Source organism: Triturus cristatus, chromosome 1_1 (assembly GCF_964204655.1).
Source record: "Triturus cristatus chromosome 1_1, aTriCri1.1, whole genome shotgun sequence".
In the NCBI taxonomy this organism is placed as follows: domain Eukaryota; kingdom Metazoa; phylum Chordata; class Amphibia; order Caudata; family Salamandridae; genus Triturus; species Triturus cristatus.
Genome location: NC_140579.1, coordinates 30,657,019 through 30,669,236, shown reverse-complemented (window position 1 = coordinate 30,669,236; position 12,218 = coordinate 30,657,019). Strand labels below are relative to the sequence as shown.

The window sequence follows — 12,218 nt, the reverse complement described above, 5'->3', positions numbered from 1 at the left end:
CTGGGGAGCAGCTTTTTCTACATGCAAATCCTACATTTTTCCAGTACATGAGCCTTTCAAAATGGTATCCAACAAGAATGTATTTCAGTTATCTAAAAGGGTCAACTGTGCATATTTTTAATAGGTAAGTTTAGCTATAAGCATTTTAGAATAACAAAATTCACTCACTAGTTGTCATATTATACAATGACTTTGCCACATCTTTAAAATGCATTCTCGTTTGGCAAAGCTACATGCAGAGAATGCACAAGTTATCCGCTCATAGTTGACAGCTTCTAGGGTCTACAATTCCCTTTTTTGTTGCAACTCAAAACACATCTGTCAGCTACTTGCATGCTGCAAGATGTGCAGTTTCAAAATGAAAAGCACAACTCCTTGGCTTTCTCTTTTAAAAAGATGTTTAGTGCGAAATGATCACGTGAATGGCGCCAATCTGAAGGTCTCTTCCAATAGGTTTGACTGTGAACATCTATGTCACAAAAAGCCTAATTTCCACCATATTATGATTAATGTGCCCATTAAAATTGACCATCTGTTAGATTAAGCATTACTTGGGGCAGCGAGATACGCGGCTAAGAGGATACAATCCTTGAATCACAGATCTTTTTGAAGGAAAAACTCTTTTTAAACACTATGGGGCACATGCATCAAAGTAGGCTTTTGCGAGTCCTTAATTGCGATTATTAAGGAATCGCAATTGGGGAGTCTCAAAAGCCTATGCATGTAGGAATCGCTATTAAATTAGCGATTTCTAAAAATTCCATGATTGCGACTCGCTTCTCATTCATTTCTATGGGCCTACAGGCCAATAGGAATGAATGGGAAATTGCATGCTCAATTTCAAGGGTGCACAGGTGTCAAAATGACACCCTGTTGCACCCCTGGAATTGTGATGTGCACCCATGTTGCACACACACATGCCCCAAGGGCATGTGTAACCAGAAACCTTGAAAAATGCACTAGACCAGAGTAATTTCTCTGTATTTTGCGGCCCCAATTAGCGAATTTGCTATTTCTAAGTGTTACATGCATTGCATTTAAGGAATCGCAAATTGTGATTCCTTAAACGCAATCGCAATTTAAGAAATCACAATAAATTGCGAGTGCCTTACACTTTGATGCATGGCAAAAGGCCTTTTTGTGGGTGCAACTGGCCGATTTTTGCGAATGCATGTGCCTGTAAATTTTAAGCATTTCAATATCATATTTTTGTACTACTTATTTCTTTGACTATCCTTTTAAGATACATACATGTAATGATTTTAAGTAATCGAACACATATAAATACCACTTGGAGTATATTGTGCACTGGGATTCATCCGTGGATTGGAAGTCTTTCCAAATTCTACAAAGTGGTGTACTTATCACAGATCATCTATGATGGTAACACTCTGCCAACAATAAGGGGTCTTTCCTATAAAAACCAATTAATATCGCCCGCAATTCGGTCTTGTAATTCTCCTACCCTTTATTCCTGGATATACTTGCCTTACTCACAGATCATAAAAAACGTATTGCTTTGTCTTCTGGACTGCCACATACGCTTACTAGTCAGACATTGCAATTCCCAACATCAAAGTGCTTTGAGCTGAGTTTCCCCAAATCTTATTAATGGTTGTTTCAACTTTCATCATCATTGGTCAGCTTTTAAAGATCACGCTAACACAAGCCAAAAGAAGGCTACAGTGGTTGTCTTTCATAGATTAAGTTGTACCCCGCAACCGCTCCTATCAGGCTTCTCGCTCAGACCCTCCCATAGGGTTAGATGCCTAGAAAGTGGCTCTTACTATGGGCTGAGTCACTTCTGCGGCAGATACACTAAGTGGACGCGGCGGGTGTCGCCACCGAGGGGATACTAGTTTACCACCGTGAGCATCAAACATGGCTTCTGCTACCTGGAAATGAGTTGCCAAAATGTCACTTTTGCTCAGGGCAGCAGAAATATGTGCATTGACAGTGCCCAAAGAGAAGGCCATGCACATAAAAACACTCATCTCATGACAGGACAATCACAACACTTTGGGGAACCTTAAAAAATCAGGAATGTATTTATTAATAATTAATAGCTATACTACAACATTTAAATTAGACCATATATTAAAAATGCAAAAAAATATAATTTCAGTAGCCTTGCACCGGACTGTAGGTCTGTGTAGAGCACCCCTTGAACATCGATGATATGAACCGAATGATGTGATGTTGTTGCTCCAACAGGCATTAGATGAGCAGGAGACAGCGAAAGTTCCCAGATTGTTTGAGTCGCCTGGTTTTCAACAATGACAGAAATTGGCGTAGAGGGGTATACGGAAGCACTGAATAATGCTAGACAACATGGCAGCGTTCTGGAGCATGGATGCCAGGAAGCATAATAGGAGAGCCAGTAAGCTTGGAACAGGGCCATGGACAAGCATGCAAAGAATATGGAAGAGAAACAAGGAGTGAGAAAGAGTGCTGGGGATGAAAGTGGACATTAAAGAGTGTGGCGTTTCAGGGATCAGGGGCTTTGGAGAACGAGGTGGGTTCTAATGGAATGAGAAAGGGGAGAAGGGCTCCCCGGCCCCTGAAAAGGTTCTGTTTTTTGCTGCAGCAGGCTGCTATGAGATGGTTACCTGCAGCAGCTATCCTGGTAATCTGCTGATTGTGAGGCTTGCAAATGAGCTAAACATAAGAGGTAAAATTCATGGGAGTTGTGACAGTAACAGGAAGTGTGTCACTGGGCAGGCATGCAGAGGATCATGGAAACTGAAGTTTAGTTAAGGCCAGGTTCTTTTATGGCCAATATGGCCATATTCTCACAACCTAGTCCATGCCAGCAGTTCCCTATTACATCACTTGTGAGAACAGTGTGCTCCGCCAATTGAAACCGAGTACTGTGAAATCACTGTTGCACATGCCTAGCATCTTAAATGATCTTAGAATATGCACCAGATTTCAGGAGGTTATTGATGAGCACATTTGCAGCATAAAGCTTCTGCTCACGAGCCAGGGATTTCTTTTACTATTTGAAGGAATCTTGACTAAAAGGACACAAAAATTAACTCCCACTCTTAACACCCTTCACACAAGTGTGTATGTGATTTGGAACATTACAGGGAGAAAGGAACAGAGCCCTGGTGGGGGGACTTTGAGAGAGCTCTGCGTCTCTTGGATGGAGCGCAATCTCTTGGGTGGAGCGTAGCATAGGATGGGAGGGTCTTTGAGGAGAGGAGTCTCTTGGGTTGAGCGCAGTCTCTTGGGTGGAGCGTCCCGTCGGATGGAAGGGTTTTTTGAGGAGTGGAGTCTCTTGAGTGGAGTGCAGCATAGGTTGGAAGGGTTTTTTGAGGAGCAGTGTCTCTTGGGTGGAGGGCGCCATAGGAAGGAAGGGTCTTTGAGGAGCACAGTCTCTTGGGTGGAGCGCAGCATAGGATTGAAGGGTCTTTGAGGAGAGGAGTCTCTTGAGTGGAGTGCAGCATAGGTTGGAAGGGTCTTTGAGGAGCGGAGTCTCTTGGGTGGAGCGCACCATAGGATTGAAGGGTCTTTGAGGAGAGGAGTCTCTTGAGTGGAGTGCAGCATAGGTTGGAAGGGTCTTTGAGGAGCAGTGTCTCTTGGGTGGAGGGCAGCATAGGAAGGAAGGGTCTTTGAGGAGCAGTGTCTCTTGGGTGGAGGGCAGCATAGGTTGGAAGGGTCTTTGAGGAGCAGTGTCTCTTGGGTGGAGGGCAGCATAGGAAGGAAGGGTCTTTGAGGAGCGCAGTCTCTTGGGTGGAGCGCAGCATAGGATGGGAGGGTCTTTGAGGAGCGGAGTCTCTTGGGTGGAGCGCACCATAGGATGGGAGGGTCTTTGAGGAGCGGAGTCTCTTGGGTGGAGCGCACCATAGGATGGGAGGGTCTTTGAGGAGCGGAGTTTCTTGGGTGGAGCGCAGCATAGGATGGAAGGGTCTTGGTGAAAGAGCTATAAGGGCCCACAGAGAAGTGAGGAGACATGTGCGGGGAGTTATAGGGAGTGAGAAGGGCCGCTGGAAAGAGGAGGGATGTACAAAGAGCCATGGGGAGCGAACATAGCCTCTGGGGAGAGAAAAGGCCTGGCAGTGCTTAATTTGTAAAAAAAAATTAAAATGTGCCAGAGCCCTGCCAGGAGGCCACTGCAGCTTGCACCACCCATTGCTCCTGTCAGTGCTGCCAGCACAACTAATGACCATCACATTCCTACAAGTGTGACAGTTCAGACTATCCCAGGCCCCCAAAGCTTTAAGAACAGCACGGATGGCAGGTATTAGCAATTTTAATATGCATTTTATTAAAAAGCAACTGCTAGCGTGCTCATCTCTAAATTATACAAAGAGCACCGCCATGTCATAAGTGCAGGTGCTAACAATTAAGTGCTGGTGCCCAGCACCGGAAACCACCGGCTCAAATTAAGCACTTGTAGGGTCACTGGAGAGAGAGGAGAGATGTACAGGGAGTCAAGGGGAGCATCAGGGCCTCTGGCGAGAGACAAGGGAGGTGTACACGGAGTGTTGGATAGAGGAAGAAGTGCAGAGAAGGGACAGAGAGGGGATACACACCGAGTCTTGGAGAGGAAGGGTAGAGGGGATCTCAGGGATAGAGTGGGTGTCTATAAACAATGAATCACTTCTCCTAGAACTCGATGGGTGGCGCTGGTGGATGGTCGAAGGGGTCTTCACCGACTGTTCAGGTCCACTTTGAGCGCTGTCTCGTTGTCTTTGCAGGCGCCTGTGTAAGGGACAGGGACAGACAGACACAGAGAAAGGGAGAGAGGACAGTGAGGGCAACGCTGCAGGAGGAGTGGCCATTTAAACTGGAGATCTAACCCAGGTTAGTGGTGGGATTTATTCTCTCTTACAATAGAGTATTCGAAATTCAACACAAGCATCGAGGGTGCATGTCAGCTTTACACGTGATAAGCTGCCTGTGGTCACACAATACAGGACCCCCCTCCCTCCCTCCATCTGCCTTCTCCACATCCCTGCTTTTACTCTACACCTTCTCCTCACTCCGTCCTCTCACTCACGCTTTAACTCGTTCTTCGCTCTCCATCTGCTGTCACCTCACTCATGCCCAGATTCCCCCCTCACACCCTTACCTTATCCTCATCCCACCTCTCACTCTTACTCACCATTTCCAATAACCTCTACCTTCACTCCTCTTCACACATCACATTTCCCTCCAGTCTCCACCAGGGTTGGATTGGGATTGAAAATCGACCCGGGCATGCAGTATTCTCCCCCGGTGTCCGAGGAGTAGCCGCCCTCATTAAGAAAACTCGACCTTTCCACGTAGTTAAGACATGGGTGGACTCTGGGGGCACATAATCAGCGGTCTGAGGCACGTGGGGACAGGGGGAATTCACACCGATTAGTGTTTATGCTCTACCGCATTTGCAGCTTCAGACGCTACAGGCCGTGGCTAACATACTGTTAGACTCAAACTCATATAATAGTGGGTGACTTTAATGATGTGATGAACCCACTTGTTGATAGATCCCATCCAGTGGCAGGCACTCGGGTGTCTACCCCACTGGCGGACCTTGTGAACTCACTAGGCCTGACGGGTCTCTGGCGCCGCCACCATCCATTTGACCGTAGCTACTCGTTTATCTCAGGGGCACGTAAGACCTTTTCCCGGCTTGACTACCTCTTTGCCCCAGCGGGGGAAATCCAAGTCATCGTAGACACAGAATATCTAACAAGAGGCATCTCCGATCATTCCCCATTACAGCTGCAGGTTGTGGGTAGGGAACAGAGGTCCAAATCGGACTGGAAATTGAACGCTTGGGAGCTAGGCGATAAAAAGGTAGCAGAGGCCGTTGTCATAGAGACCAAACTATTTTTCAAGATAATGAAGGGTTCGTGTCTTCGGAGGCCACCCTCTGGGAGGCCTACAAGGCAGTGCTCAGAGGGAGAATGCAAGACGTAGTAGCCCGTAAGCATAGAAATGAAACGCTGCAAATATGAGACCTAGAGAGTAAATTGTTAGAATTAGAAAAAGAAATATCCCCAGTTAACAAGGCAGAGAGCTTAGACAATTGGAGGTCACACGGAGGGAATTCCGGGCCCTAGCGGAAAGAGAAGTCCGCACACAAATTCTGGCCACTCACCACAGACTGTATGAGACCGGGGACAGAGCGGGGTGGCTACTAGCATGGTTGAGTCGGAAAGACCGAGAAACGAACTGTGTAGCTCAAATTGAAGAGGGGGGTATACAACACATGACGGCACCCACGATTGCGGCAGTGTTCGGAACTATTATGCTAACCTGTACGTGGCCTGCTCGACGACGGACAAGAGCTGCATAGACGACTATCTCACTGTGATAGCCGTGCCCACCCTGTGAACCGAAGACACGGAGGCCCTAGACGAGGACATTACTTTGGAAGAAGTCAATGCTGCCATTGCCAAGCAGAAGTAGGGGAAAACCCCGGGGTCGAACGGACTCCCAGGGGAATTCTTCAAACACAATAGTAGTATCCTGGCCACAGGGCTCCTAAATCTGTTTCTAGCGGCAAAACAGGAGGGTGCACTCCCCCAGACAAGCCACGGTTGTGGTCATATCAAAACCGGGTAAGCCCCCGGATTGCTGTGGTTCTTACAGTCCGATTTCGCTCCTCAATGTCGAAACTAAGATATTGACCTCCATACTGGTGACACGCCTTTTGACAGTCACAGCAGCCCTGGTACACAAGGACCAGTCAGGCTTCATGCCCAAACGCGCCACGTGTGTCAACCTTCGTAGACTGGCAAACTGGCTAGATGTGACTAAGGAAAGTGAAACTCCCCATCTGCTATTATCACTCGACACCGAAAAGGCATTTGGTTAGGCCTGGGCGGTGAACTTCGCTCCGCTTGCGGAGTTTTTTGCACTCCACACTACGCGGAGCTCACGGAGTGCAGAAAACTCCGTTTCGCGATGTGCAGCAGAGTTTTTTCCCTGCTCGCGAACGGTAAGTTCGCGACCAGTAAGTTCGCGAACGGTAAGTTCGCGAGCGCAAGCTGCCGCTCGGGTAGAATTTCTACCCGAGCGACAGGACTACCAGCACAAACTGCAGTTCACACTGCACTCCGCCACTTGCGTAACTTTGCAGAGTTTTTTTGTAACTTTGCGGAGTTCCACGTAGCAAAACTCTGCGAACTATGCCCAGGCCTACATTTGATACAGTACACTGGCCCTTCATGAGATGGGTCCTCTTAAAATTGGGCTTCGGACACAACTTCCGGGCGTGGGTCGATCTCCTGTAGACAAATCCCAGGGCTAGAGTACGAGTAAATGGCGTTAAATCGGCTGAGTTTCCCATCCGGCGGGGGACTAGACAGGGTTGCCTGCTGTCCCCCCTCCTTTTTTCGCTTGTTCTCAAACCCTAGCGTGCCTGATCAGAACGCATCCAGACCTGAAAAGGTTCCGGGACCCCAAGGGTCAGCTGCTAGATGAACTCTATGCAGATGATATTCTGTTGTATATAACAAACCCGGATAAGACACTCCCAATTATTCTGAACGTAATTGAAGAATATGGTAGGCAGGCAGAATATAAGATTAAGGGGAAGTCGGTCTTATACCCGATAGGGGGCCACGTTGACATGCAGTCTATACCAGCGGGTCTGCCGATGGCTGAGGGAGGCTTCAAATATTTGGGACTCTACATTTCCAAAAACATGACAGCTGCCTTTACCATATGTCAGGGCATACTATAGGGCGGCACACCTTGTGGTTACCAACGAATGGGGACATGTGCCGTAGAGAGACTCCAATTTCACAAACGCTCACACCTCCACTACATCTATGGGGGCCAAGGAACGAGAAGCCTGCTACCAGACACGCAAAGAGCGATCGAGGCATGGAGGGAGGCCGAATGAGTGATGCAATTGGAAAAAAGGCTAAATAGAGCCACACCCCTATGGGAGGGTTGACGGTTACCTGAACTTGCAAAATTGAGGGGGTTTAAAGGATGGGATGTTATAGGCATCACTACCTTGGGAGACATAACACGACAGGACACACTGATGACGTTAGCAGACCTACAAGCGAAATATAGCTTGACGGCTACACAGCACTATAAATACGTTCAATTCCGACACACCTGGTAGGCACAGAAACCTGATATTGTAGATCTCCTGGAATATGCCCCGTTAGAGGGTCGGCTATTACAGGAAGAGATACAGGAGAAAGTGGTCTCCTGGACCTACAAAACTCTAATAAATATGCCTGACAGACTAATGACACTCCGGGGTAAGTAGGAAGACCTATAAGGTACACTAGAAGATATAGACTGGGAGATTCCGTCCATCAATTGTGTCTCTTTTGATAGACTGGGAGATGGCCTTGATGCACCCTAGAGAGGTGGCGAATAAGCTCAGACTGCGACTGGTTCAGTTCAAAATCCTACACAGGGTATACTACGACCGGGCGAAACTGCATGCGATGGGCAGGGCAGAAACGCCAGAGTGTCTGCGATGTAGTGCAGCAAGAGGCTCCTTCATTCATATGTTATGGGACTGTCAACAAATACATAGTTACTGGACATGGATTGTGTAAGAACTAAATATATTGACACAGACGTTGACATTTCTAGGTACCAACTTCTTCTTAGTAACCTTAGTCTCATAGTGGCTAAACAGGATATAGCTAAGCACTGGGGAAGACCTGAGCTTCCCACATTGAAGGAGTGGCGGAGTGGTATGGACATGTATATGGGAGCCGAAAAGACTGTATATAAAGCGAGGGGTTGCCCGCGAAAGTTTGTGAAAATTAGGCAGCCATGGCTAAGCTATTACAAGACATGGGGATGCACTGGACAACATCTGAAACAGGGCAAGGGCGAGGGGCTCGCTCTCCTAGGTCCACACTTCATCAAGGGACCTGTGAGATATCTAGTACGGGGGGTAGAACCCCCGGGGCGGTGCAGGGGAATCGTGATTTTGCTAATTTTGTATCCTTATCATTTGTAAATCTTGTCACTTGTAACGAATGGATGCTGACTGAGATGTATCTGCTGAGTTGTTTTGATGTTTTATTAAAAAACAATAAAAACATTAAAAAAAAAAATCGCCTTTCCGCAAAACAATGCATGGATTAATTCACTCTGGTGAAACACACCTGAAAACAAGTGAGGCCACTTTTGCTCAGGCCCCCTGCCCCCTCTCAATCTGCATACATTAATGGTCCGGCCCAGCGAGAGAAAGGGAGTGACACCTCTGCCCGTTGATAAAAGGGAGGTAATGGACGCCCATCTGCCGCAGAAAGGCCACTCAGGGACCCATTGGCTGCATCCAAACAACGTAGACACCAGCCAAATCACCCCACCCCAGGCTGCCCAAAAAAGAAGCCCACAGCGGGACCTTGGATCCCGGCCCCTCGGCCATTGCCCGAGTGCCCGCCTTACCAATCCGACTCTGGTGTCCACTCCTTCAGCCCATTCCCTCGTCTAAACTTCTCCTTTACTCCTCCCACTTTCAGCCCTGTTCACTCCTTCTCTCCCCTTCCTTATTCCCATCTTCCTTTTCTCACCTCCCTTCCCTCCTCTCTCCTTCATTATATTCCCTTCGTTTCCTCTCCGTTCTCTCTTCTTCAATCCCTTCCTTCACCTGATTCTCTCTTCTTTACTCCCTCCTCTCTCTGCCTCTCTTCTTCACTCCCTCATCTCTCTGCCTCTCCTCACTCTCTCTTCTTCACTCCCTTTTTTCTCTGCCTCTCAGCACTCTCTCTCCCTCCCCTCTCTGCCTCTCCTCACTCTCTCTTCCTCACTCCCTCACCTCTTTGCTCTCTCCTCACTCTCTCTTCCTCACTCCTTCATCTCTCTGCCTCTCCTCGCTCTCTCTTCTTCACTCCCTCCTCTCGCTGCCTCTCCTCACTCTCTCTTCTTCACTCCCTCCTCTCTCTGCCTTTCCTCACTCTCTCTTCTTCACTCCCTCCTCTCTCGGCCTTTCCTCACTCTCTCTTCCTCACTCCATCTCTCTGCCTCTCCTCACTCTCTCTTCTTCACTTCCTCCTCTCTCTGCCTCTCCTCACTCTCTCTTCTTCATTCCCTCCTCTCTCTGCCTTTCCTCACTCTCTCTTCTTCACTCCCTCCTCTCTCTGCCTGTCCTCACTCTCTCTTCTTCACTCCCTCTTCTCTCTGCCTCTCCTCACTCTCTCTTCTTCACTCCCTCTTCTCTCTGCCTTTCCTCACTCTCTCTTCTTCACTCCCTCCTCTCTCTGCCTCTCCTCACTCTCTCTTCTTCACTCCCTCCTCTCTCTGCCTTTCCTCACTCTCTCTTCCTCACTCCATCTCTCTGCCTCTCCTCACTCTCTCTTCTTCACTTCCTCCTCTCTCTGCCTCTCCTCACTCTCTCTTCTTCATTCCCTCCTCTCTCTGCCTGTCCTCACTCTCTCTTCCTCACTCCCGCCTCTCTCTGCCTGTCCTCACTCTCTCTTCTTCACTCCCCCCTCTCTCGGCCTTTCCTCACTCTCTCTTCCTCACTCCCTCATCTCTTTGCCCTCTCCTCACTGTCTTTTCTTCACTCCCTCATCTCTTTTTCCCTCTCCTCACTCTCTCTCCTTCACTCCCGCCTCGCTTCACTCTCTCTTCCTCACTCCCTCATCTCTTTGCCCTCACACCCCTCTGTCCTCTTCTCACCCCTCCTCCCCTGCTGCATGTTGAAGGCTCAGTAGGTTCTTTCCTCTCCCCCTGACCCAGTAGCAGTGCCCCCATACTCACAGGTGCCCATCTTCTCCTCCATGTACATGAGCTGGTCGCTGAGGGACTCCACCTGGTCCAGCTGCTGCAGCCGTGCCCACAGCTCCACCACGTGCTCCGCCTTCAGGTCCTCCAGCTTCATGGGCACTAGCTTCTGGACGGTGCTGACAGTCCACTCGATCCTCTGCAGAAGAAAAGGCAGGAAGCTATCAAAAGATCAGAAAGGATTAGAGGGGAGATGTCCAGAGAGTTGTTAAGGGGCCAACCTGAGGGGGAAGTAAGGAGGTGATCCAGGGTCAACATGGGGGGGCGGGCAGGTCACCAAGGGTCACTATGATAGGACTGATGACGTTGCCCCGAGTCATCATGAGAGAAGTGTCAGCACGAACGGTGATAAGGAGGTCACCCTTAAGGTGTGAAGAGGTTACTAGGGTCACCATGAAAGGCATCTAGAACTACTAAAGGAAAGTACGATATGCGTAAGTAGGTCAGCTAGTGCCACTACGAGAGGCCTCAGCAGGTCACCAAAAGTCTCCATGAGAGGCATCCAGTGGGACAAGAGGATACCAGTGGTCAGCATAAAATTGATCTCCCTCTGTCTGCATCTGTGGCTTCGCTGGCATGCCTCACTAGTCCCTTTCGAATTCTGTAACACTGACAGTGATAGTGCACATGTAGCGCAAACAGCATCTCAAGAGGGCGTTTCCTCATTTGCATGGGGGCATGGCCTCAATCAAATGAGAGAATCTCTTTGCCCTTGCAAACATGCCATATTACAGTTGTGGGTGCAGAGGCAAACATGCCCTCAGGAGGGCGTACGGTCAGTTCATACCCTAATGGCAACCTTCTCGAAGAGTTTAAGGGGTTCCGATGGCCCACTCGACATCCTCTTGCAGGCGAATGCAGTTACTCACAGCCCACGTCTGCAAAGGGATCTCTAATCCCTTTTGAAAGTGCAGGCGGGTTGCCACCTGCACAGTGATACACGAATCGGCTTTGAAGCAGATGCTTCATATTTCACTTGCATGAGCTGCCCCAAGGGCAGCACAAGTTTTGTGGCTGTTCTAAGGTCAGCACATTCAACATAATTGAGCACACTTTCCCTGTTTGCGGACCACACACCTGTTTTAAGGTGCACTCTTATCATAATACGGGGCCTGTGGTATTGATGGATGCTCTTCTGGACTCCATTTTGAATTCAACTTGAAATGTGGGTGGATGCAGTTTTTGGATCTGTGGAGGCCAGACCTACAGGAGCATGTGCCGGCCAGTGGCCTACAGCTTTCTACACTGAAAACCTTGTGTAGAGGGCAGTACATGGTCTAAACCCTGATCTAAAATGGCACCATCTGCTTGTGATCAAGCAACTTGACCCTGAGCAGCCAGGAGTCACACCTGTGCATCACCGCTTGATGGCAGACTGTGAGGGATTGTGTTTGGGCACCTATTGTGGAGAAGGGGGGCACATTCAGTAAGTCTGCATCTAAGAACTTCACAGGCAGGACAGAGTTGAGGATATTTATACAGAGCAAGTCCCTCGGTGTTGTTGAACT

General features: G+C 48.7%; 1 protein-coding gene across 1 annotated transcript in view; it reads right to left on the bottom strand.

Annotated features, from left to right (window-relative positions):
* Window positions 1-2,034: 2,034 nt before the first annotated feature.
* Window positions 2,035-12,218, bottom strand: part of LOC146869235 (epidermal growth factor-like protein 8) — a 130,596-nt gene continuing 120,412 nt past the window's right edge. The window contains exons 8-9 of the mRNA XM_085645382.1: window positions 10,687-10,849; window positions 2,035-4,710 (exon numbers count right to left, since the gene is read on the bottom strand). Of these exons, the coding sequence (XP_085501508.1) occupies window positions 4,658-4,710; window positions 10,687-10,849 (216 nt within the window). The 3' untranslated portion in view covers window positions 2,035-4,657. The remainder of the gene's footprint in view (window positions 4,711-10,686; window positions 10,850-12,218) is intronic.